The sequence below is a fragment of the Cervus canadensis genome, chromosome 31 (genome assembly GCF_019320065.1).
Source record: "Cervus canadensis isolate Bull #8, Minnesota chromosome 31, ASM1932006v1, whole genome shotgun sequence".
NCBI classification, from domain to species: domain Eukaryota; kingdom Metazoa; phylum Chordata; class Mammalia; order Artiodactyla; family Cervidae; genus Cervus; species Cervus canadensis.
The window spans coordinates 31,140,871-31,168,156 of record NC_057416.1 but is presented as its reverse complement, the minus strand read 5'-3'; the positions used below and the strand labels follow the sequence as shown (position 1 = coordinate 31,168,156).

The following is a 27,286-nucleotide window of genomic DNA, read 5'->3' as shown; positions in this document are numbered from 1 at the left end:
ACAGTCACATCATAAAACAATTTTATCAGACTTGAAGGCTTATTCATTCAAGAACTATTAGTTAAGAGTATAAACCTATTAGCCTAAGGAAGTTACTAGCACTTTAGGTCTAAGCTGGGAGGCTTTACTACCGTGCCACCTGTCTTCAGCTCTCCAAATCTTATTATGCAGCTAAGAGGACAGCCTAAGACAACACTATCTCGGCTCAGAGGAGCACTAACAGTCCCTTTACGTGATCTAACCTGACACGCTTTGCAAACCTACCACACTGTACAATGCTTCGAAAGCGGAGATCACAAGCAGGTCCGATCCCATGGACTACAAAAACCAAGTGATCTATTTGTAAAGGTTCCCCTACAAGTGAAATTATAAAGAAAAGTTATTCAGTATAACTAGTCATGTATTCTAAAATCAAACATTCACAATAAGTAGGTAATAGAAATGGGTAAGTTAAAATATGAGCAGATTTTTTTTTAAAGACACAAATTTTCCTATATTTCACTACTTAGTAAAAATATTGCGACTTTACTTTGTTTATAATTTATCTCAAAAGTGTTTCTAATTTATCTTAAAATATTTGGTTGGTGCAAAAGTAATTGTGGTTTTTGCACTGTTGAACTTTTTGCCATTTGATATTGGAAAACATTTTTAATAAATGTGATTATGTTATAGATCCAACATTTAAATGTGTTTTAATACACATTTCTCACCTTGTTTCTTTGCTCAGTATTATTACTTGCTGTTTATTTTATATTTATTTTAGACTATGAAAATGATGTTAGACAAAAAGCAAATTCGAGTGATTTTCTTAAATAAGGTCAAAATGGGTTGTAAAGCAGCGGAGATAACTTGCAACATCAACAATACATTTGGCCTAGGAACTGCTAACGAACGTGCAGTGCAGCAGTGATTGAAGAAGTTTTGCAAAGGAGATGAGAGCCTTGAAGATGAGAAGCATACTGGCCAGGCACTGGAAGTTGATAATGACCAACTGAGAGCCATCATCAAAGCTGATCCTCTTACAACTAACAAGAAGTTGCGGAAGAACTCAACATCAACCTTCTACAGTTGTTCAGCATTTGAAGCAAATTAAAAAGGTGAAAAAGCTCGCTTAGTGGGTGCCTTATGAGCTGACTGAAAATTTTAAAATTGTCGTTTTGAAGTGTCATCTTCTCTTATTCTGTGCAACAACAATGAATCATTTCTGGATCAGATTGTGATGTGGGACAAAAAGTAGATTTTATACAACAACCAGCGACAGCCAGCTCAGGGGCTGAACCAAGAAGCTCCAAAGCATTTCCCAAAGCTAAACGTGCACTCAAAAAAAGTCATCATCACTGGTGGTTTGCTGGCAGTCTGATCCACTACAGCTTTCTGAATCCCAGCGAAACCATTACATCTGAGATTTGCTCAGCAAATCAATGAGATGCACTAAGAACTGCAATGCCTGAAGCTGGCACTGGTCAACAGAAAGGGCCCAATTCTTCTGCACGACAACACCCAACCCCACGTTGCACAAACAACACTTCAAAAGTTGAACTAATTGGGTTACACAGTTTTGCTTCATCTGCCATATTCACCCAACCTCTTGCCAACTGACTACTACTTCTTCAAGCATCTTGACAACTTTTTGCAGGGAAAACACTTTCACAATCGGCATGAGAGAGAAAATGCTTTCCAAGAGTTTGTAGAATCTAGAAGCATGGATTTTTATGCTACAGGAATAAAACTTATTTCTTGTTGGCAAAAATGTGTTGATTGTAATGGTTCCTATTTTGATTAATAAAAATACATTTGAGCCTAGCTATAATGTTTAAATTCATGGTCCAAAACTACAATTAAGTTTGCACTAACCCAGTATGTCGGTGAAAAAATTTTTCAGGATTTTTAAACTTTTTACTTTGAAATAACGGCAATCTTACAGAAAACTTGAAAGAATAGTACTGAAAATCTCTTTTTCACAGATTCCATACTTTTAACATTATGTGTGTGTGTGTTCACACACATTTATTTTTAGAACCATTTAGGAGTAGGCTGCATACATCATCAGACTACACATATCACATCTCTTTAAACCTTTAATATTTTGTGTATTTCCTGAAAATACTCTCTTGTATAGCCACAGGGCAGTTACCAAATTCAGACAATTTGACAACAGAATACTTAAAAGGAATTTTATAATCCAGTTAAATATATTACAAAACCAAACATAAACGCCCCTAGCTAGAGACCAATGGATAACCATCAGGGTCCTACTGAAAAATAGTTTTCCCTGGTTGAAAAACTTCAAGGACAGAGTTGCTGCTGCTAAGTCACTTCAGTCGTGTCCGACTCTGTGCAACCCCATAGACGGCAGCCCACCAGGCTCCCCCATCCCTGGGATTCCCCAGGCAAGAACACTGGAATGGGTTGCCATTTCCTTCTCCAATGCGTGAAAGTTAAAAGTGAAAGTGAAGTTGCTCAGTCGTGTCCAACTCTTAGCGACCCCATGGACTGCAGCCTACCAAGCTCCTCCATCCATGGGATTTTCCAGGCAAGAGCACTGGAGTGGGGTGCCATTGCCTTCCCCGCAAGGACAGAGTTACCAGGAATAAACAAGCAAGCAGGAAGAAACACATTTCTTAGAATTAGGACTAAGTTCATTTGTACTTAGTGACTTCCTGATCAGTACTGCCCAAATTTTATCCATCCCACCATATATACTTAGCAACTTCAAAAGAGATTTTTATACTATTAAGATTCTCACTAGATGAAGTAATGCTAATCTTAACTTAAAATAAGCCCATTGGATTAAAGACCATTTTTAAGCCTCAAGGTAATAAAAGTCATAGGAAAAGGCCACAGTTTAAGTCATAAACAAGTATATCAGAAGATAAGAAAAAAATGAATGATTAACATTACCACAGTGAATGTCAACAGAGATGTTCTCAACCCCCCTCTTCACTGTTCGAGGTCGACCTTGCTCAGCAGGTACTGAACCCCATTCATCGGACCCTGCAACTGGCTGGTAATGCACCATAAGCTTAAATAAAAAAGATCAGAGCAATAAAGATATTTATTCCACATTAAATACATCTTAATACATAATGAGGGGTGGGGACAAATCTTCCAAAACATAAAGTGTGAAAAAGTCACTTAGTTGTGCCCTACTCTGCCATCCCATGGGCTGTAGCCTGCCAGGCTCCTCTGTCCATAAGAATTCACCAGGCAAGAATAATGGAATGCATTGTCATTTCCTTCTCCAGGGGAATCTTCCCACCCCAAGGATCAAACCTGGGTCTCCTGTATTGCAGGCAGATTCTTCACTGTCTGAGCCACAAACACTGTCAAATCTCAACTGGAGTTTTGTTATGTAACTCCTACAGCTTGAAATGAGAATCCTGAAAAAACATTAGGCTAATGTTGTACACTTTAAATATCTCACTATTTTATTTGTCAACTATACCTCAATAAAGATAAAAAACAAAAGGAAAAAGAAAATGTATCAGGTTAACATATCTTTCCACAACATCCTACACGTGAAAGATACGCCCACCTAATATGTCAGTAATCTTCTTACTCTACAATAACATAGTTTTCCCTAAGGAAATTCTCCTTGTAAGAGTTGAATGATGGAGAAGGAAATGGCAACCCACTCCAGTATTCTTGCCTGGAAAAGTCCATGGACAGAGGAGCCTGGCGGGCTGCAGTCCATGGGGTTACATGACTGAGCATGTGTGCACGAGGGTGGAGGGAGATGGGTTGGTAGCAATAAAGTGGGAGAACTTAAAAAAAAAAGGAGTTGAATGAGCAAATAACGGTAGTGGCTACAGTTTTAAGTTTCATGATTGTGAATGCAATATAAAAATTTCCAAAGGTTATCCTATGTAGAATCGCTAGAAAAAAGAAACCACTAAGAATTAATTGCATTCTCTTTAGTAACTAAATTAATCTTAATCCTAACATTAAAGAAGGGTCTTAATTTGCTTTACCTTTGGATTGTGTAATATAATAATTTCTCTGTTGGGAGACTCCAATTTCTTTTTCCATTCATCCAAAGTTACAGCAAGCATGTAAGTTTCCTTAAAACAAAACATATTTCATTAGATTTCTTTAATGGTTTTTCTATTAAAACTGAACCTCTCTACAAGAATACTGCTAGATAAACAATTACAGTAATATCTTCCTCCAATTTATCAAATTTATTTTAACTCTCTTTAAATGACAACAGATACTAGTATAGAATAAAACAAAAAACAATCACCAAAAAAATAATCATTCTGCTTCTATCATCTAGACTGGAAAAAACAGCTATACACATTTTGATATATTTCTTTCAATGATATTAATGCATGTATATTATCCATAAAATTAGGATATTACATATAAAGTTCCTTCTCTTGATTTATCAAACTTATTTTAAAATTATTTTAAAATTACAATAGGTAACAGTATAGAACAAAGAAAAAAATCAGTTCTAATCCCATCATCTAGTCTAGAAATAATCATTGTTCACATTTTGATATATTTCTTTCAACAATATTAATGTCCTACTCTGATTTAAAGCAAATTTCAGAATAGTTTCAGAGCAAGAAAAATAAAAAGCAAAAATGAACAACTCTGTGGTCATAGTTTAAATACTAACAATGATCACCATTAGAGAAAAAAAATTTTAAAGACATAACAGTTTCTATAGTATTTTAAAATCTGAAAACTTCTTTATCCCGAAACTGACTTGCAAAAAGAAACGCCATAAACTGTGCTGCAGATAGAACCAAGCTCTCTCTATAAATTCACAAAATAAGTCACAAATAGGAAGAAAAGACTATTAAATAAGAGAAGAAAAAAATGAAGAAAATGAGTAAAAAAAAGAGGTCAAAGGAATACCTCTAGAACTTGGCTGAAGCTCTCTGAGTACGGAATATACTTATTATCTTTGTCTCCCTTGTAAAACCAGGTACATCGTCTCACTTCTGAAGCCAGTTCATCCCAGTAAACAGCATACCGCATCCTCTCCCCCAAATGAACATCATATCTACCCCCATCAGTGGGAACAATTCTATTATAATCTTTTCCTATTGAGGATTGGAAAGGGGAAAAGAAGCACATAGTATAGCGAAATAAAATACAACTGCCGCTCCCCCAAAAAACTGAGTTATACTCTAAATAATGTTATAAAACATATGAATGATCCCTTTCTTCTTGTCTAAACCATCAAACCATTCTTGGCTTTAATGAAACATGAAAAAAATAATACCCAAATACTATTTTGCTCTTTTTCTGAGAAGAGATTATAGTATCGCTTTAAAGAACAAAAAACTGTAAATAAGAAAGCTTTTCCGAATTTTTTGCTTAAGGGGTCAAAAGGTAAATTAATGACCTCATGATGACAGAGTACTAACCAGCATCATTCTTATTTCGTAAAGTAAGAAAAACAAGTGAAAAATTAAAGGATTCATTCTTTTGCAATGTGACACTACCACCCATCACTCTTTATAAACAAAAACTGAAACATAAGAAACATTATTGGATAACTATGCAGAAATTACAATAGGCACTGTTTTCAAAATACAGACCAAATTCTTGAATACTATAAACTCACTGGACAGTAATGCAGAACTTCGATATTAAAATGCTACAAGAGATAACTAGAAACAGCACTCACTATAATGACTATCATATTACAGTTTTAGAGGAATGACAGTAAGTCCTCGCCTGTTACAAGTCATCACTTTCACCCTACCAGAGCTATATGCCTCCTCCAGCTGCTGCGAATCCTGAGAGTTGAAAGGAATCCATGTCTCCTTAGAATCTATTATCTTACAATAAAACCAATGAGGAGAAACTGGTTCATACAAACTGCCAGCATCCATGTCTACGAGCTCAAAGGAACTACATGAATTTGGTGATGGAGATGGGTCTGACTGGGACGACTGTTCCTGCTGTGACTCCACTGAGGACATTTCGTTCTCTAAAAGACAAAAGAAAACTCTCAGAGAAAAAAATTTCCTTCTATTAACAGTATAATTGTTCATACACACACACACACACACACACACACAAACAGGGTTATTTTTAGAAGGAATTTCTGGGGGGAAAAAAAAAAACGAAGGCGGCCACACAATTTAAAATAGAAATAACATAAATTAACAGCTTTTTGTTTGGTTGGTTTTTGGTTTTTTTTAGGGGAGGGAAGGAGGCTTTAAACAAAATGCTTCTTATAGTTAGACCAACTGATCTCCCAATCCTCTCAGAAAACTATGGTTTTAATTATCTGGAATCATGAGAAACGCATGGTCAAAATCTTGACTGCAAAAAAAGAAAACATCACTTTACGCCAATGTCCAATTTAAATCTAGTGCCAAAGCCAAAACCATTTACTCCAACTGTTTTTATTAACACCTGCTTTTAGACTCCAGGCTACGGCAATTACAACATTGAAAATAAAACTATTCACTTAAGATAACAGTCACTTCTTATCAGTCCTTGCAGGGTGCTGAAGCACGCACGATGGTACAAATTTCTGAAAACGCGAACCCTCGCTTGGGGCCACTGCGCGCACGCGCGCGCGCCCACACGCATGGTCCAGGTCTCAAGAGGAAAAAAGTAGCAAGTGACCTCAAAAGCCTCCTTCCCCCAAGACTGACTGACCTGTGTGTTTCCCCTTCACCGCCCGGCAGAGACTAACCAACGCTGCAGACAGACCACAAAAGGGAAAGCCAGGCTCCTGCGAGGGGAGCGGGCGAGACCATCTCGGTACTCAGTGCAGCTGGACAGCGAACACCCGGCCTCCCTCCGAGCCGCCGCTCCCCGGCTTCCGCCACTTTTAAGCTTTTTTTCCCCCAAGCGCGAATTTACCTCCACCACCTCACCTGTCCCCTCTCCCCAGAACGCCGGGCCTCCTGCAACCCAGGTTTGAAACCTCAGGGCTCACGGACGCCTCTCCCCGTCCCGCCTCTGGCCCCGCAAAGAGCAGCGGGACGCGGGTGGAAACCCGGTGACTTTCCGGCGCCGTCGATACCAAGCGGGCCCAGGCCGGGTCTGGTCCTCCCGGGCCCTCCCTTCCCTGCCTCCGGGCATCGCGCCCCTCTCCGTCCCTGGCATCTCCATCCCGCAGGGCCTCCCAGCCGCCCCTCGGGTCGGGGGCCCGGGGCCCGGGGCCCGGCCACCGCCCCCGGCGCGCCGCCGCGGACTCACCTGGCTGCCTCACAGCCTCTCGCGCTCTGATGCCCTCGCTCAGGGGGACAAGACATGTCCCCGCGGAAGCCTGCCCCGCCAGCCGGGGCGGGGCGGGGCGGGGCGGAGCTTGCGGGCCCGCGGGGTTCGCGCCAACACCGTTCTCCACCGCGCTCCCAGCGGGCGAGCGGCCAGCTGGCCGGGCCGCCGAGAGCAGAGCGCTGAGGTGACGCGAAGCTCGCCGCAGAGCGACGGCCGGGGCTTGGAGACCCGCAGGAGAGCTGGCGGGAAGTGTCGCGAGAGGTCGAGGGGATCGCGCGAGATGTTATCCTCGGAACCGGCTGGAAGTCGGAGCGCGGGACCAGGGGTTGTTGCGTGCGGCGTGCCCTCCGCTCCGAAGCCACCCTCGGCGCGAGAGGTCTTTGGAAGGATGGGACGCGGCCTGAGACGTTACGAGTGGCGAGCCTGTCAAGTCTCGGTGAAAGCAAAGTTCTTCGAGCAAGGATAAACCAGCCCAGCCTCTTCACTTCATAGAGAGGAAGACCGACGTCCTGGCCCCAGTGGTAGAGTGGCTGACCTGCTAATGGCCAGGATGGTGCGAGGACGCTGGCATGCCACCCTCTGCTGAAAAGTAGGGCAGGGAGCTGGCAGCAGCTGCGGCTACCCAGACCTTCGCTTCTGGGTGCTGAGAACACATACCATTGGCATTTGCAAGGGGAAAAAGGTCTCTGGGGCTTTGCCCTTCTCCCTGGCGTTTATTAGGATTTCGAGGCTGCCGAAAAGATATATTTAAAAGATGTCGAGGTGAGCTTGGCAGGATTCAGAAGCCGCAAGGGAGGTTGGAGGTGATATTTCTGTCCAAAAAAGATGACATAACTGAGGTCAAGAGTTTAAATGAATTTCCTAAGTAGTAGAGCTGCCCATTTCTCCTGAGTATTTAGTTTTCTGCCAGACCTCAATTCCTTTAGGCGTACAATACTTTTCTGTTTCCTAACTAAATTATAGGGTAAGGGTTCCGGGGATGTTTGTCAGTTTTATTTCTTCAGAAGCTGAGAAAAGGGAAACTAAAACAATTTTTGTAACATTAATTCTCTTATGGTTTAAGCCACACATAATTATCCACAAGTTTACTTTTACTTTCTCATCAAATTTATAACACCTGAATAGCTTCAGTTCTCTCTCTGCAGAGGATGAAGAAAACCAGTTACTAGGATGCTGTTAGATGACTAATGTAACTAATTACAGTAGCTAGCTTTTACTGAGCTCTTACCATGTTCTAGGTACAGTTGTAAGCATTTTACAAGTATAACCCCATTTAATTCTCACAGCAACAGGGTGTTGTAGTCTATCCCTATTTGCAGAGGTAGTAACATGCTACCAGCAAGTGATGGAGCCAATACTAAAAACACACGCTCTGTCTTCTGAGCCTGCACCTAAGTAACTTAACCTAAAATCACAGTTAAAGTGATAGAATTGGAACTTGAATTCCAAGATCCTCTTTCTCCAAATCCCTGACGCAGCCTCCATACCAGGTTTCTGTTTTAGGGAGAGGCTCTCAGTGCCGCTTATACTGTAACTATTGAGGACCCTGTAGACAGAGTCTATCATGATTTAGTGTACTAGATGTTACGGCTGAGAAATGTAAACAATTTATTTGAAAATAAGAATCCATTTCATGTATTTTTGTGGGAAAATATTTTCCAGATTTTTTTTAATCAGAGAAAAGAATATTGCTTTCATTTTTGTAAATTTCTTTAATGTCTGGCTTAATAGAAAGCCATAGGATTCTTGTATTTGCCTCTAGAGTCCATGGAATTCTCCAGGCCAGAATACTGGAGTGGACAGCCTTTCCCTTCTCCAGGGGATCTTCCCAACCCAGGTATCAAACCCAGGTCTCCCGTTGTGGGTGGATTCTTTACCAGCTGAGCCACAAGGGAAGCCCAATACTGGAGTGGGTAGCCTATCCCTTCTCCAGGGGATCTTCCTGGCCCAGGAATCAAACCGGGGTCTCCTGCATCGCAGGCGGATTCTCTACCAACTGACCTATCAGGGAAGCCCCATTCAGATGAATATGTATATTCAATTCACAATTCCTAGCTCATAGCTCTCCAAACCCTTGGACTTTCCTGAGCTATAAAAGCAGTGGGATAATATTTGAGCTGTAGTCCTCAGGTCCTAAAAACAGCTCAGGGAAAGTGACTGAGACAGAAAGTAGGGGAGCTGCTTCTCTGGAGAATCAACCATGTGATTGGAAGGTGGGAACTTTCAGTCCCAACGCCCAGCCTCTGGGGGAGGGCAGAGGGGCTGAAGGTTGAAATCAGTGGCCAATGGCCAATGACTTGGTCATGCCTTTGCAATGAAGCCTCACTAAAAATCCAGAGGTCAGGGTTCAAAGAGCTTCCAGGTTGGAGAACACCTGTGAAGATTAAAGGAGAGCCATGCACCTGGAGATGGCATGGAAGCCCCGCCCCCTTCCACCAGGCCATGCCCTATATATCATACCCTATATATAAACTGGAAATCTAGTAAGTAAATGGGTTTTCCTGGGATTTGTGAGCCGTCCTGGCAAGTTAATTGAAGCTGAGGGGCAAGTCATGGGAACCTCTTGATTTACAGCCAGTCCGTCAGAAGCACAGGTAACCACCTGGGTGTGTGACTGGCACCTGGAGTGGAGGATGGTCCTGTGGGGCTGAACCCTTTACCTGTGGAATGGGATTCTGTACCCGGTAGACAGTGTCACAAGTGACTTCAATTCTTGGACACCCTGCTGGGGTTCAAGAATTGCTTGTTGGTGTGGGGAGGCCTCCACACACACAGTGAAATTGGGTCTGCAAACCCTTTTTCACCAGCGTACTTCAGCCCGCAGAACTGTTTCATGCATCCTAACCATTTTGTCACATAGAATGTCAAAAAGGTGTGGACTCAAGGGTTAGAGTTAATAAAATTAGTAACTTACTCTTCATGAAGCATATTTTTAAGTGAAACTGGCTTTTTTTTTAGCAAATGCATGACAGTGGACAATACAATGACCGATAGCACAATTTGTTTCCAATGCCTTAATTCCTGGTAAGGCACCAGCAATTTTACCCACCACTGATTTTCCATCAAGAGTGCAAATGGCAGCAACACAGCAAAAAAAAAAAAAACAAACAAATCATATCCTGGTACTATTAGGAAAAGTTTTCATCCTGTGACCCTTAAAGGGATCTCTAAGACTCCCAGCCATCTCGGACCACCCTTTGAGAACTATACAACAATTAAATGTGCCTAACCTGGAGCTTGGAATAACAATACCTACCCTGAAGGAGTTCACAGTCTCAATAGGAGAGACAAGCAGGTAAACAAATACATCTTACCCAGTGCTGTTAACAAGAGACCAGATACACCAGTAGTTACAAAAGAGGGAGTTATCAAATGTCCAGGCATACCTCCAAAAGTTCTCATTCAGTAGGTCTTCAGTGGGATTCAGGAATCTGCATTTTAAGCAAGCCCTCTAGGTGATTTGGAAGCAGATAGCATGAGATCCACACCTTGAGAAACACTGCCTTAAGAAGTATAAATTGTAAGTTTCCCACTTCTTTCCAGAATAAGTCATATTTCAATATTAAAAAGGTATTGTGTGGAGTGCCTATCCAGGCACTAAGTGCTCTGAGGACAGGCTGTGCCTGGAGAGGTTCTCAATCCCTGGTGGACACCTAGGCATCATCAGAAGTTGAGACAACTCCACAGATGTCTCTGATCCACTGACTCTAAGATAACAAGTCCGGGGCGTTGGGCTGAGACAGTGATTCTCAAACTGATGATCAGAAAGTGAAAGTGAAGTCGCTCAGTCGTGTCCGACTCTTTGCGACCCCATGGACAGTAGCCTGCACCAAGCTCCTCCGTCCATGGGATTTTCTAGATAAGAATACTGGAGTGGGTTGCCATTTCCTTCTCCAGGGAATCTTCCCGACCCAGGGAGCAAACCCAGGTCTCCCGCATTGTAGACTGACGCTTTACTGTCTGAGCCATCAGAAGAGTGTGCTAAATAGATTCTTTACATTTCAGATCATACCCTAGATAATCAGAGGGGTCATGACTCTACATTTTAATTAAGAACATACAGGCTGCTGCTGTGAGGCAAGTACCATGTACTGACTTTGTTTATAAAAGAAGGTTAGAACAAGAGGAACCACAAAGACATCAGAGTGATGTTCTTTTCCAGCCCAAAATTGGCGATTTTTATAAGTTCATAAACCATTCCTAAGAATGCATTTTATTACTTTATACCCAAAACGGAATACTTTTGCCCCCAACTTAAGTAATCTTAGCTTTTAGTTTTTTCACTTTGAGGAAAGTGACTTGTACTTTTCCTTGTGTTGTATCTTATTTCAGTGAAGACTGTTTTGAGCTGATAACCTCAATTGAAACTGTGCAGCAAGGCGTCTCTCCTCAGGCCCCCGGAGGTTTCCATCAGACCAAGGTTTCCTCTTGGCTAGGGTTGTCAGAGAGAGCATATGCAAATGTACCAAGTGCAAAAGTAAAACAAAAACACTTCCAGGAAACAATCAGAGAACTCTTCTGGAAGAATAACGAGTTCTCAGAGACTTGATACCAAAAGTCCTTAAAAGGAAAAACTGATAACTAGGACTTCATCAAAATCAAAAACTTTTGCTCTGTGAAAAACTGTTAGCGGGATGAAAAGACAAGCCACAGATTGGGATAAAATATTGCAAACCACCAATCCAACAGAAAACCAGTATCTAGAAAACACAAGTCTCAAAACTCAACAGTGAAAAGACAATCAATGGAACCCAAATTTGGTTTCAATGCCATTCTTCAGGAACACGGAGCAGGAATAATTGCTTCTAGGACTAAACAGGAATATACAAGATGAGCCTGGAGAACCATGTAGTGCCGGAAAGGAGGGCTCAAAAAAAAAAAGCCCCACACAACGATGGGGGTATGTATGTACGTCAAAAAGACACAACTGAGAGAGCGTCCAATGGCCAAAAGTAAGGAAGGCAGCAGTAGATCATAATACAAAGTACAAAATAAGTAAATATGGGCCCATTCAGATATAAAGAAATACATAAATGGGAGAGAATGAACAAATATACCTTGCAGGGAGATTCTAAGAATTAACCAATAAATACTCTGAATGAGCTGGAGGATAACTCCCCACCCCCACATGTAGAACCACATGCAGGGACTATCTTCCAAAGAATACAGTTTGGGGGGGCGGGGAGTGGGGCAGAAAGACTGTAGTGGAGAAACCTGACAAGCTCTACCTGAACCAGGCAATGACAGTTAACATCAACAGGATAGGCTCCGTTGATAGTATAGCCATTTGATGTCTGATGAGAAAGGGCACTTACCTCTGTGGTCTTCCTCCCCAAAACACAAGCCCCAGTGTGATCAGGAGAAAAACATCAGACAAAATAAATCCCAGTTGAGGGGCATTCTATGAAACATCAGACCTGCACTCCCCAAGATTACAGAGGTCAAAAAAAAAAAAAGATTACAGAGGTCATCAAAACCGAGGAAAGTCACAGGAGTTCCCTGGTGGGCTGGTAGTCAGGACTCTATGCTATCCACCCAAACCCGGATTCAATCCCTGGTCAAAGAACAGATTTCACAAGCCTCACAGGGAGGCCAAGACAAAACAAGGGAACTCTGAGAAGCTGTCATGGCCGAGAGGCTCCTAAGGAAATATGATGACTCAGTGTAACACGGTATCCTCGGTGGGCTCCTGGAAGAGGAGAACAGTGTTAGGTAAAAGCAAAGAAAATCTGGATAGAGTATAGACTTTAGTCAATAAGAATGTATCAGTACTGATCCGTTAGTTGTTAACAAATATGCAACACTAATTTAACATCTTAATAATGGGTGTAGGGTATGTGGGATCTCTATATATCATAATTCCTCTTTAAATCTATTCTAAAATAAGAAGTTTATTAAAATAAATAGTTAGAAAATGGGCAAAAGACACACAGGGACATTTTTACAGAAGAGGATATACAACTGGCAGATAAGCACAAGAAGAGGTCGAACATCATTAACCATTAAGGAAATGCAAGTTAAAACACAGTGAGATTATCACTGCACGCTGATCAGAATGGTCAAAATAAAACAGCGACACCACCAAATGCTGGCAAGGATACAGAGAAACTCCCACACTGCTGGTGGGAATGCAAACAGTACAACTTCACTTTTAGGAAAGTCTAGTAGTCTCCTAAAAAATTAAACATGCACATATTGTATGACCCAGAATTGTGCTCTTGGGCATTTATCCCAAAGAAATGAAAACCATGTCCACACAAAAACCTGTGCATGAATGTACATAGCAGCTTTATTCATAACAGCCCCAAACGGAAACCACCCAGATGTCCTTCCACAGGTGAATGGTTGAACAAAGGTACACCATATCACAGACTGCTAATCAGCAATAAAAAAGAACTACAGATACAGGAAACAACTTAGATGAATGTCAAGAGAATTCTGCTGAGTGGGCAAAAAAAACAATTTCTAATGATCACATATGATACAATTCTATTTCTATAACATTCTCAAAATGACAAAATTCAGAAATGGAGAACAAGTTTGTGATTGCCACGGATATAGTGTGGAGGGAAAGGAGAAGCAGGTGTGGCTGTGAAAGGTCAACAGGAGGAACGGCGGTGGCGACGGGACTGTTCTGCATCTTGTTCCATATCAATGTCCACATCCTGGTGGTGACGTGGCAGTGAAGTTTTGTGAGATGTTACCACTGGAAGAAACTGGGTAAGGGGCACAGGAAAGCTCTGCATTACTTCAGAAAACCGTCTGTGAATTAACAAATTATCTCAAAATAAAAACTTTAATTAAAAAGATACAATACAGGGCCATCCCCTGGAAGTCCAGTGGTCAGGACTCCACACTTGCATTGCTGAGGGCTGAGCTTCAATCCCTGGGTGGGGACTAAGATTCCCACAAGCTGCTCAGCACAGCCAAAAAATAAAGAAACAAAGAATACAATACAGTTGGCACTCCTATCCATGGGTTCCACATTCACAGATTCAGCCAACCATGAGTAGACAATATTTGGAAAGAAAGAAAAAAAATTCAGTCAAGTTCCAAAAAGCAAACACTTGAATTTGCCACACATCCAGCAACTATTTACACAGCATTTACATTGTATTTACAACTATTTACATAGCATTTACACTGTACTAAGTATTATAGCTAATCTAAAGGTGATTTGAAGTATATGGGAGGATAAACCTAGGTTTTATGCAAATACTACACCATTTTTATATAAGAGACTTGAGCATCCATGGTTTTTGTACTGGAACCAATCCCCCACCCATACTGAGGGATGAGACTGTATCCCTAGTTATTTTGGATTTCAGAAAAAAAATTACTTTTAGTATCATTATGTCCCATGCAATATGTGGAACACACTGATACTAAAAGATGAGGTGTTGTTTATCTGAAATTCAAATGTAACTGACAGTCCTATATTTTATCTGGCAACACTACCCTTGGCATTCTACCAGGATAAGGTGTATATTGCAAAATAAAAGAACATTTAAAAGTTGCCTAGAGCAAATGTGCTCTGATCTCAGAAACCCCTAAATCCTCCCTTCTCAGTAGCTGGTGTCTCACATTTTGTACTGTAAGCTAACTGCCCTCCACTCTTAATGAGAAGAGCCACATAGAGTGTAAAACCCTCCTCTCTTCACAGAGGAGTAAAAATTATCCAAACAGTCCTCCCTTCTCAATTTCCATTTAAAACAGATATTCTTTCCAAGAAAGAGTATGAAAAAATAATTAAACAGAATAGTCACGAAGCATTTTCTAAAAGCATTTTTGAGTCTCCAGTAGAACAACAATGGTCTCCAGTATAAAAATACAACCAAGAAATAAAAGACATCTGAAAAAAAACTTTAACATGAAAAAGGTGGCAATCTAAATAGAAAGGGAAAAGCAATTTGTAGGTAATTCACTATTCAGGATGAAATAAATATCAAGAAATTATCATTAATGTTCTCAGAGATACAAGGTGCTACACCCACAAACAACAGCAGAATCACATAGAGAACAAAAAATTCCTAGAAACTAAAAATATGGTAGATGGAAATGTAAAATTCAGTGGTGAGTTGGAAGATAAAGGTAAGTAAATCTCCCACAAAGACAGCAAAAAGGCAGAAAATTAAAGTGAACAGACAAGTCAATCAAAGAATCAGGCTAAGAGATTCATAACAGAAACAGCAAGAATTTTAAAAAGAGGTAACAGAAATGAGGGTAGCAGACGGGTAAGAGAAACAAAAAACCCGAGAAAATGTTATAGGACTTAAGGGCAGGTGTCTCCAGAATGAAGTATGCCCAGGAAGACGGACAAAAACAGACCCACACCAATGTTATACTGTTAGGAAATTTCAGAACAGAGGGGACAAAAATAGCCTACAAGCTTCCAAAAAGAAAAACCAAGTTTTAAACAAAGGATCATGAAAACACATTTTCAAATATGCAAGATATTAAAAAAAATTACTTTCTATGCACCTTTTTCAGAAAGCTACTGGAGAACAGACTCGACCAAAATGAGGGAACACATTAAGAAAGAGAAACACACAGACTGTAGGAAAAAAAGAATCCAACAGAAAAGGTGGAGAGAATCCCCAGGATGAACAGAAGACACCAGAATGTAAGTATGCACCAGGAACATAACCGTTCTCCCATCAGAGGGCCCCCAGCACAGCTTCTTCAGGAGCCTGAAACTGACCAAATATGTCTGAGCATCTTAAGAGAAGATTTAGACAAATGATGGAGGGTTTGAGGTCAAATCAGTCATAAGTACATCAGCAAACCAAGTAAGGCGAAGGATTCATTCCAGGGAAATTCATTCATTTGCAATTCCAGGAGTTGTTCAGGAAAAGTAACCAGTTTACTACATGAATAAGCTCTGGTCAGCATTACATAGTATAATAATGAACAACAGAACTACCATTTAAGTGGATGGAGAAACTGGTGGGAGGAGGGCTGCGATTGTGTATATGGTGGAGGCAGAGACACCTGACCATCATCTTCTACAATAGAAAATAAGTAGAAACAGCCTAAAATTGACAAACCAAGAGGGAGAAATACAACTGTGTTATTAAAAATACTGGGACTTCCCTGGTGGTCCAGTGGTAGGACCACGCTTTCCACCGCTGGAGGCCACAGAGTCATCGTTCCCTGGTCGGGGAACTAACATCCCACAAGCTACACAGTGCAGCCAAATTTTTTTTTTTTTTAATTTATTTTCAAATCTTTTTAAAAAGTTAAAAAAACATAGAGAGAATTTTTTTTAAGAACTCAATTTAAAGTGGTTACTTTTGTAGAAGGAAAAGTGAGAGTGTGACAGAAGAGAGCTCCTTTTCATAAACTTCAAATTGCTAGCTTCTATAGAATTATTTGAGTCTTTAAACGCATAACTTTTTTAAAAAGAAAAAAAGATGAAAAGCTCCAGTCATCAAATATCCGTCCCCCAAAAAACTTTAATGCCAATTTAATCTATATTCTTCAACTTAAAAATCTTCCTACCTCTAATGGTATTACATTAACTAGCTAAAAATCAGCTTTAAAAGCCCTATTTTTCAAAGTATTTGGAAGAATTCCCCACCAAGAACGCAGAGACTAGCCCACGCCACTGATACTTCGTCAGGACTTACTTGTGTAAATGTTTATACTGACGTTTGTATTTGGAACAATAGTGGTTATTATAAAAAAGAGATAGTTGTGTTTAACATGCCAGATCTGGGTAAATTCAAGATTTTCACAAAAATTATCCCCAAAGTAATATTAAACTTAGACACTTTTTTAAAAAGTCCAGATTTGAAATATCAAAAACATTTTTAATTCAGTCTGGAGTGAATACTAAGTCAAGAACTGAATCAAATCCACACACACAAAAAAATGAACACTAATTTTCCTTAAGTTCACTGTATTTTCTGGAAGAGGTTGCTAATTTAGTTTTCCTTTCCTTGACACTGGCATTTAGAATCATTTTTAAATGGTTTACATCTTTAAGTTCTAAGTCTGTACTTATCCTGAATGTCTTATTATAATTAAAACTATAAATCCAGAAGCAATAGCCCTCCCTTAAGAAGGAATCCAATTAATAAATGTAGAAGGACTTCAAGAAACAAAGTCACACTGGAACCCCACAGTAGTAATCGACACAAGCAAGATCTGCCAATGGATTAAAAAATGAGTGGGCCGAAGTTTAAGCAGAAATGGGACATTTGCATAGCTCACGTTATCTCCAGCAAACATTCAGTCACTACAAAGAAAAACACAGTACGTTTACAGTAGCGAATCCTAGACACCACCTTAGGTAGTGGCTAAGGTTAATAACACCAGAAATACATTACCGCATCAGGGGTCAAGGATAGAGTCACAGATCAGAGGACACTATGACGACATGACAACTAAATTCGAGGCAGGATCCTGGATTGGATCCTGAAACAGAGAAAGGGCATTAGTGAAAAGACTAAGAAAATCTCTACTTTCCAAAACTCTCTACTTTAGTTAATAGTATTGTATCATGGCTAATTTCTTAACGACGAATGTTTTACAGTTATGTAAGATGTTAATATAAAGGGATCATTAGTGAAGAGTATGCAGAAACTGCTGTTTTTACAACTCTTCAGGAGGTCTAAAATTATCTAAAAAATTTTTTTAAATAACTGTTAAAAAACATATACACATATGTATGTGTATATAAATAAATCAAGACTTCAGGGAAACTGGTATTGTGAGCACTCAGTTAAAAAATAGTGTTCTTGCCTGTATCAGTCACTGTCTCACTGGTTTATGAGCTTTAAGGTTCTCCCCCTTCTAATATTTGTTTCAACTTTTAAATTTTCATAAAAAAGCCTTTAACATTCCTATATTAGGCCAAAAATAAAAATCCTTGAATAAAATTGGCACCATATTATCTCATAAAATCACTCATACCAACCTAAGACCCAGTCACTATTTTTACTCTAATTCTTCTCATCATATGTTTGTATTGGTTTTTGCTTTTTTTAAATAAGGAGAGAAAATGGCTGAAAGATTTGTTTTCTTATTAATAGGCCTGGCAGTCAAAAAGGGGAAAAAAACACATTATCACTTGGATATCTTACTAAGAAACAGCAGTTTTTCCAATAACACACTATATACTGGAACTCACTTCAGATGTAAAAAGTAAGTACCTAAGTCTCTTCTACATGACAGCTTAGAGCTACCCAAGCAAAGGGCTTTCCTGGTGGCTCAGGAGTAAAGAATCCTCCTGCCAATGCAGGAGATATGGGTTTGATCCCAGAGACGAGAAGATCCCCTGGAGAAGGAAACGGCAACCCACTCCAGTATTCTTGCCTGGAGAATCCCATGGACAGAGGAGCCTGGCAGGCTACAGTGCATGGATTTGCAAAGGAGTCGGACACGACTGAGTGACTAAACAACCACCACCCAAGCAAATCCAGCTAAGACCCTTTCAGTATCCCTTCCTTAACTCTGGCTCTGAAGTGACTGTTATTAGTGGTGGTAAACATCTTTTTTATAAAACAGGCAATACTGTCTACACAATTTATTCTAGGGAAACAAAGCTAACCATCACATCTGCCTTTAAAAGAACATAATTTCCCGCTGTGGCTGATTCAGCCCCAGAGCATGAATCCCCTTTTACCCTCTGCATATCTTACTGTACACTGAGCAGATAAGCTGAGCTGCAGTCTGCTCACAGGGACCCTGATGGTGAAGCTGCAGATAAGATGAGCTGAAGTCTGCTCATAGGGACCCTGACAGTGAAGCTACTATTTTAGATGGAGAACAGCATTCCCAAATGGTTGTGCTTATTACTTTTGCAGTGACTATTCCTACTTGCCATGGCATTTTTCATCATCACATTGCTCCGTATGGAAGCGGCTATAGTAAAAAGACAATGAAGGGGGGAAAAGAGGAAATTTTAAAGTGAAGCTTCATTCAAATACAATGAAGAAAGCAAAAAAGAATATGCCTACATTTTCATTCCTATGGGCATGCCATTTCCAAATTAACCTTCTGACAGTAACAAGAAAAATAGAAGTGGTAAAACTCTAACCTGATAATCTATACAAAAAAAGGAGACAATCTACCTCAGAAACTCACTGCACAGTGCAATATATTCAAGTGGTGAAAGGGTACAAATTTATCCAGAACTGCCGTACTATCTGGCTGTCAGTACAGTCTCTTGAGTAATTATATTAAACATATTACTACAAAATATACCAAGAAATAGAGAATCATACTATATTTGTGAACTGCAAATAACAAAACAGAGGTCCAAGGAGGCTAAAGTCCAAGCTGTAATTTACACACAGAGTGTATGGTGAAAGCAGTTACAATGTACAAAAATGTGACAAGTAATCCAGATGTTTAAAAAAACAGAGCCTGTCCAAAGAACATCCAGTCTTATCCTGTAGGTTTCTGAGGAGCCTGTTACATAAGGTGAATTCCCCTCCTGCTGATAAGAAGCAGCTTGCCCACGACACCCATATATTTCTTACCGGGCGAGTCTACTTGGCAATACCGATAACCCGAGAGCTCCCTATTACATTCACTGGTCTGAAAACAACTCATAACCCAACTGTTCTTCCAAGTCCTTTACCAGTTTTTCAAGTTTTCTATTAAAGGAAAGTTGGAATGTATTGCTTCTTGTCGTCAACAGGCATTTCAAAAAGAAGGTAATTAACCAAAATCAACAGTTCTTTGGTCGAGTTAGTAACAGGCTCCCCTTTTGTTCTAAATCCCTTCATAATCCCTTTTTTTCCAATTTTTCCAGTATGGCCTGGATTTTACAAACCGCCTCTTTCCTGGCCTGCCGGACGGAGTCCTGGCCCCCAGTTTCAACTGAATCCAGTTCCAGAAGTTCCTTGGTTAGCATCTCTTCCAGAAGCCAGTAGGCTTTGTCTGTCTTTTTTCCTACGAACTCTTCTACTTCTTGCTCAAGATACTGGACCTTCTCCAGCACGTGTATGATTTTTTTAATGCTTGGGGGAGTCCCTTCATCTGAAGATAAACACTCTTCAGCAAGATGATTACCCTGGTCTTGAGTGCTGGGATGTTCGTGGGTGGCATTACCATACAGATGAGGCTCAGCACTATACTGGACCTGGGAATCCAAAAGCTCTGAACTGTCATCGTTCACTGATCCCGAGGACTCGTACTGATGGACACTGCAAGGGAAGTTGTGCTGGCTCATGCCTTGATCTGGTTGGCTGTAGGTGTAGGAGGGGTCCTTGGAGTGGGAGAGCAGAGAGGGGAGAAAAGCTGTTTTAATGGGCATCCATCAGCATCAGATTTGTTAGCCCCCATCTTCCACCTGACCAGGAAGGTACATGAAAAGATTCCCCACCAATAAAACTGGACAGCCCTCTTTAATCATTTGAGGAAAATACAGCTCTGAAAAGATAAAAGGCAGAGAATTCCTGAGTATACAGGCTGGAATCTACCCTGAGTAGGTCATCATCATGAACACCTCATAATCTATCTTTATCACCTCACAATCTGATCAGTGACTTAATAAATGGGAATTAGATAGTCCGTTCCCCTTGAGAGAGAAAACCTGAAGACAAATCTTAAAAAGGAACCTGGCCACAAGCAAATGATGTTTAAGTGTACAGTTTAATAAAACCATGCTATTTCACATTGGTTTTGTCTTCTGTCTGGAGACAGAGGTAACAAATCTAATCTTTGATTTTAACATTCAGATAGTATTACAACTAATAAGAAAATGAGCACTTTCCTCTCTTTAAAAAAAAAAGAAATGAACCTAAAACTGCTCTAAAATATAAAGTCTATTTTTAAAAAGGTGGGGGGGAACTGGGTTACATAAAGTTGTAGGTGGTGGCCACCAGGTTTTTGAAACTAGTCCCCCTACTTAACACAGGCTGATGCAGAGAAACCCCATATTGTGCTCTCTCAATTACCCCAACATTAAAAGAACAAGGTTTAGCAGGTCTCCTACCTTAGGCTGTGGGGGTGGCGGTGAAGCAGGTGGCTGAGGAGAGCCACTGCTAGGCCATGAGGAAGTGCCCTCGTTCATGTAGAGACCCCCTGGTGGCCCTGAGGGCGCAGCTGAAGGCCAGGGGTACCGGGCTCCCATTCCATAAGCAGCTGGAGGCGCCCATGAGTCCTCCTGGGGTCGAACAGTCGGTCCTGGTTGTGGAACACTACGATTACCATCCCCATAAGGGTAATGGGGCACGCTCATTCCAGGGTTCTGGGTTGAGAGGAAGGAAATACGCTGGTCATTGCTAAAAAAACACTTAAGTAATGAAAATATTCCAGTGTAAACAGATCCTGAGATGCCTCCTCTCCACTTAACAGAGTATACTTCAACTGCTACAGGGTTAAACTGGAGTATTTCTAAACAGTTGCAATAACTTCTCCAAGCCTACAAAAGCTTGGTTCTAAAGATACCAGGGGCAGGTTTGTTGACTGTCAAGCTCAGAAAGAATAGGGCCTAAACTTTAACAGCTGAAGCACAGCGTAAGTCTGTCCCTCAGATACCAGAAATAAATGCTATCAGGAAATACAAATGAAGACATCCTAGAACTCCCCGGGAAGTGAACAGAGATTCCTAAAATATTTAAAAATATAAACCTAACCTCTTGAATTGAACAGAGAAATAAACTTGGTACCATTCATTAATAGTTAAAAACTAAAAAGACGACAGAAGAGTGCTCACCTGTGAAGCAGGATATCCTGGAACCTGCCCCCTAAGAGGGGGTGCTTCAGTCTGGCAGTCCTGCTGGGGGTACATCCAACGGGAGACTGGGGCTGGGCTGTTGCCAGGTGAACGATAAGTGCTTGGAACCTCTGTGGAGTAATTGGTCTGAGCATACCCAGGTGTGTAATAGGCCCCAGGGTATGAGGCAGTATTTGTCCCCGGGCCAGTGGGGTATGGTGGGCCATATCCCCCATTTGTGTAAGAATTCAAACTCTGGAAAAAGCAAAGTTGGGAGAAAAAAGATGAATGAGTACAAGAGCTGAAATGCCCTCATTTTGAGAACTTTGGGAAGAAAGGAGATGAGTAATGAAAATATCAACTACCTAAGCAACCCTTGAGAGGTGTTCTTATATTATAATCGTATACATATATTAAACTCAGATTATCACTTTAGAGCCCGTGTCCTAACAATGGGAAGGTCTATTGTGATGAAAAATGAAGTAATGGCCTGAGAGCTGTGCTATTAACCATTTTCATAAGGACACCTGGCAGCCACACCTAACAGGAGGGAGCCTGTTCTGGGAAACCTGGCAGAATGGCTAAAGAAAGAAGAAAGGACCCTGATACAACAGATAGAAAAAAGACCACAGAGAGACTGAGCCCTGCCACAGGCTTTGTGTTTACTCTACTTTTTCAAGCAGGAAAATGGAAATCATGAACTTATTCTGCAGGGTTATTGTAAAAATTAAATGAGATGACATATATAAAATGCTCAGTACAGTGTCTGGCACATAGTATGCTCAATAACTGATAATTTTTATAACACCATTGTTGTCAGTATAATTGTGGCAAGGCCAGGAGATGAACCCGATCTGACTCCAAGCCTGTGTTTTTTGTACTGTCTCACTCTGATTCCCAAATTACAGTGGACAAATTCCTCATATACTGCTTCCTAGTTTTACATCACCTATCCAGACTACTGTTGATACCTAAAATCCTCAGTTTAGTAATCCAAATAAGATTAAGGCTAAACTTTAAATGATTACCTTCAGGTTTTCTATTAATTTCTACTCTACCTTGTTAAGATGGTAAAAATGAAATCAACTTTTCCTGGACTCATCCTTCTAAAACTAGACAGTCTTTCCCATTTTAGGTAGGAGAATAAGAAAAGAATCTTGTGATAATAAAACAGACTTATTCACACTGAGGAAACCAGATCTGAAAGAGACATGTGCACCCCAATGTTCATCGCAGCACTGTTTATAATAGCCAGGACATGGAAGCAACCTAGATGCCCATCAGCAGATGAATGGATAAGGAAGCTGTGGTACATATACACCATGGAATATTACTCAGCCGTTAAAAAGAATTCATTTGAATCAGTTCTAATGAGATGGATGAAACTGGAGCCCATTATACAAAGTGAAGTAAGCCAGAAAGATAAAGAACATTACAGCATACTAACACATATATATGGAGTTTAGAAAGATGGTAATGATAACCCTATATGCAAAACAGAAAAAGAGACACAGAAGTACAGAACAGACTTTTGAACCCTGTGGGAGAAGGTGAGGGTGGGATATTTCGAAAGAACAGCATGTATATTATCTATGGTGAAACAGATCACCAGCCCAGGTGGGATGCATGAGACAAGTGCTCGGGCCTGGTGCACTGGGAAGACCCAGAGGAATCGGGTGGAGAGGGAGGTGGGAGGGGGGATCGGGATGGGGAATACGGGTAAATCTATGGCTGATTCATATCAATGTATGACAAAACCCACTGGAAAAAAATAAATAAATAAATAAAGGAGAAATTGAAAAAAAAAAATACTACTAAAAAAAAAAAAACAGACTTATTTTGGTGATCATTTGATAATGTATACAAATATCGAATCATTATGTTATACATCTGAAATGAATGCTAAGTGTCAATTACACCCCAATTAAAAGAGTAGAAACAAACAAAAAAAAAAAAAAAAAAAAAAAAAAAAAGAGTAGAAACCTCATACCTTCTATAGTTGTTAATAACTTAAGAAAATGAAATTTAAATCTGATTCCAAATCTACCACATCAAAAAGAGGGACAGGGACTTCCCTGGTGGTCCCGTGGTTAAGCCTTGCATTTCCAACTCAGGGGGCATGGATTCGATCCTTGGTGGAGGAACTAAGGCCCTCCATGCTGCAGGGCACGCGCACCCCCCCCCCCCAAAAATAAAGTCCCTTATACAACATACGCAGCTTAAGATGATTAAAAAAAGAATGTGACTTTTTGTACTGTTTTTCAACTTCTAGAAATCCTTCCTAAGGAAATGATTCAACCAGAGAAAATGTTATAAGCATGGATTTGTTCATCAGAGCATGAGTCATTATCACGCAGTATCGAAAACAACCTAAGCGTCCAGTATTGACGGAATGATTAAGTCAATTATAGGCTATTCATTGAAGGAATCTTATTCTGTCTTAAAATTCACTGTAGAACTGACCAGACATCTATTGACATTAAAGAATTATTTTTAGTGTTTTTTAAGTTTTAATAATGGCATTGTGGTAATGTTTTAAAAATGTTCCTGTATATTAAAGATACATACTAAAAAAAAAATAAAATAAAATAAAAAAAATAAAAAAATAAAAAAAAAAAACATAATTGAGAACATAACAAAAAAAAAATATATAATTCAATAATCAGTAAAAAAAAAATAAAAAAAAAATAAAAAAAAATAAAGATACATACTTAAGTATTTACAAGAGAAATAATGTGATGTCTAGAATTTTCTTCAAAGTACATTAAGAACATGGATGAAACATGAGGGCCATGTATTAATGATACTTTCTGAAGCTGAGTAAGGGGTCTAGGGAGATCACTGTGCTATCGCATTACTTTGGATTATGTTTGAAAATTTCCTCACTATTAAAAAGGAAAAAAAAAAGAATTCTTGTCATTTCACCCTGTAACAAGTACATATGATAACCAAAAAGTAATGTTAAAAAGCATATGTAAAATAAGTTTAAAACTGGGTAGATCCAATAGGGAGAAGACTGAAAACAAATTTGCCAAAATACGGACACGCTGTGGTGACGGGGCGGCGGCTCTTCTCTCGTTTATCTCCCAAGTGTTTAGTAATAGAGTTGCGTTATTTTTATAGAAAAAAATTATCCTATTAGAAATGTCACATCCAAAAAAGAAAAAAAGAAAGGTCACAAAATCCCAAGTATGTCTAGTGGGCTGCACAGAACATAGCTACTTCCATCTAGTCCAATTTTTTCATAAAGGGAAACTTGTATCTAAAGACAGCAAGCTGGGATTTGAAACCTGTCAGCTGATATGGCAACAGATAAAATCTGAAACTGATTCACTATAAGGCAAAGTAAGCAAAATCTTTGACAGTCATTGAATTTCTGTAGAAGTCTCATTCTGGATTCCAGAAGAAATCAAGAGACCGGAGCTTTTAAAACTCAAAACATGTTCCAAGTGCTGCTTTTGTTCTAGAGGTAAATGTAAATATGACTCAGCATTTGAAAGTCAAAATACTGTCACACCATATGGTGTCTCACTGCAAGCTGGAGATTATCCAGGAGGAAATACTTCTTCCAAAAGTTGATTTTACAATTGATGGACTGCTTATAGATGTAGAATCCAAAGGGGAGAAAAGTGGCCAGGTCTCTTACCCAGAAAGTGATACACTGTTAATGGATTCCCTTCCCATTTGGTATATATGACTATCAAACAGCAAACAGACCCAATCCAAGTGGGAAAAATTACTTTTCCGTTAGCAACACCACGATTCCTCCTGTAGTGCTTATCTTGAAAAACATGGAAAGCTTCACCACAAAAGGACTCCGAGCCTTCACAATTATCAGCAGTCAACACTAACTTGAGTTTCTGCTGACACTCGCTTTTGGAACTGCCCAGTCTATCATCCTCAACTGGTCACTTCCTCATGCAGCATCTCTACTTACAGAACTGGTCCAATTTTTGTCTCACAGGAGCTCCAAACCATGATACTTAATAAGTTGTATTTGACAACCCAGTTCTCCTTTAAATTAAATGAAAAGGTATTACAGGTTCTGACCAAAGTCCTTTTGTATCCTGATTTCTCAATTTAGAACATTATAAGAGGACTTCAGTTGTCTTTCTTTGAGCATTTCTGTTCCTAGGCACTCGGTGTTCTGTGGTGAAATCTTCCAGAAGTCAGGAGAATTATCTTCATCATCAGAAAATCAATGTGAAAACATCCGTCTTTCATCCTTTAGATATGTGGGAAAGCAGCTTTAGAAAAACAAGTCGCATTTGTGACCAATGAGAGGACTTTAAACAAACAACAGAAAAAAAACCACCACAGGGACTTCCTTGCTGGCCCAGTGGTTAAGACTCTGCTTTGGCACAGAGTTTGATCCCCAGTCAGGCAAGCAAACCAAAGACCCCCACCACAATCATTACTAGAAAACCTGTGTGTTTATCATACTTTTCCCAAGTACCCTCTGGGTCAATAGATCAGAGCTACAACATGCATGATTACAACAACCAGAGTCAGAAGAACATGTATTAGCCTTGCAATCGTTACAGACCATGACTAAGCATGAGCTAATGATCACAGTTCAGAGATGTTTCAGCGTTTTTAAATCTTCTGAAGAGTAGGTTGGCAGCAAAGAAAATAAAGGAGTTCTTGGCTCTCTAATCACTGTGAAAAGTAATTTGGCTATATTAAATAAAGATGTACATACCCAAACCCACCAATTCCACACACTAGGGAAATGCTTATCTTGTATGTTGTACAATAGAAAAGGGAAAAACAATGTTGAGTTAAAAAAAGCAAGGTGCAAGGGAATGCTAGGATGAAACCACTTACATCAAGTTTAAAAACTTGATATGTTTTTAAAATGTTAAATTGCACTATAAAAATGCATATACAAGTAGTAAAAGCATAAAAACACATATGAGATATAAATATAACTTCAGCTCCAATCCCTGATTGGGGAACCAAGATCCTGCACGCCATGTGCCATCATACACAATAACTTTTTTTAAGTGGGCAGAAGATCTGAATAGACATTTTCCCAAAGAAGACATACAAGACAGCCAGCAGGTACATGAAAAGGTGCTCAACATCCCTCATCATCGGGAAAATGCAGATCAAAGTCACAGTGACACGCCACCTCACACCTATGAGAACGGCTGTTCTCAAAAAGACAAGAAGTACTGGTGAGGATGCTGAGAAAAGGAAAGCCTTGTGTACTGTTGATGGGAAGGTAAACCGGTACAGCCACTATGGAAAACAGTATGCAGGTACCTCAGAAAACTAAAATCAGAACTACCGTATGATCCAATAATTCCATTTCTGGGAATATGTTCAAAGGGAACAAAAACACCAACTTAAAAAGTACCGCATGTTCACTGCAGCATTATTTAAATAGCCAAAACACAGAAACACCCTAAATGT

At 40.0% G+C, this 27,286-nt stretch overlaps 2 protein-coding genes across 6 annotated transcripts in view; both read right to left on the bottom strand.

The window, feature by feature from the left end:
- Positions 1-7,729, bottom strand: part of DDHD2 (DDHD domain containing 2) — a 30,040-nt gene extending 22,311 nt beyond the window's left edge. For 3 of the 5 annotated variants that reach the window (XM_043453982.1, XM_043453983.1, XM_043453981.1), the window contains exons 1-6: positions 7,177-7,729; positions 5,723-5,950; positions 4,867-5,054; positions 3,972-4,061; positions 2,902-3,022; positions 265-354 (exon numbers count right to left, since the gene is read on the bottom strand). In XM_043453982.1, coding sequence (XP_043309917.1) covers positions 265-354; positions 2,902-3,022; positions 3,972-4,061; positions 4,867-5,054; positions 5,723-5,942 — 709 coding nt within the window. In that variant the 5' untranslated portion in view covers positions 5,943-5,950; positions 7,177-7,729. Of the gene's footprint in view, positions 1-264; positions 355-2,901; positions 3,023-3,971; positions 4,062-4,866; positions 5,055-5,722; positions 5,951-7,176 lie in introns of those variants that run through there. The other 2 variants (XM_043453980.1, XM_043453984.1) reach the window with 2 other exon arrangements.
- Positions 7,730-13,464: 5,735 nt separating this feature from the next.
- BAG4 (BAG cochaperone 4) overlaps positions 13,465-27,286 on the bottom strand; it is a 29,388-nt gene continuing 15,566 nt past the window's right edge. The window contains exons 3-5 of the mRNA XM_043454444.1: positions 21,869-22,123; positions 21,146-21,400; positions 13,465-20,416 (exon numbers count right to left, since the gene is read on the bottom strand). Of these exons, the coding sequence (XP_043310379.1) occupies positions 19,931-20,416; positions 21,146-21,400; positions 21,869-22,123 (996 nt within the window). The 3' untranslated portion in view covers positions 13,465-19,930. The remainder of the gene's footprint in view (positions 20,417-21,145; positions 21,401-21,868; positions 22,124-27,286) is intronic.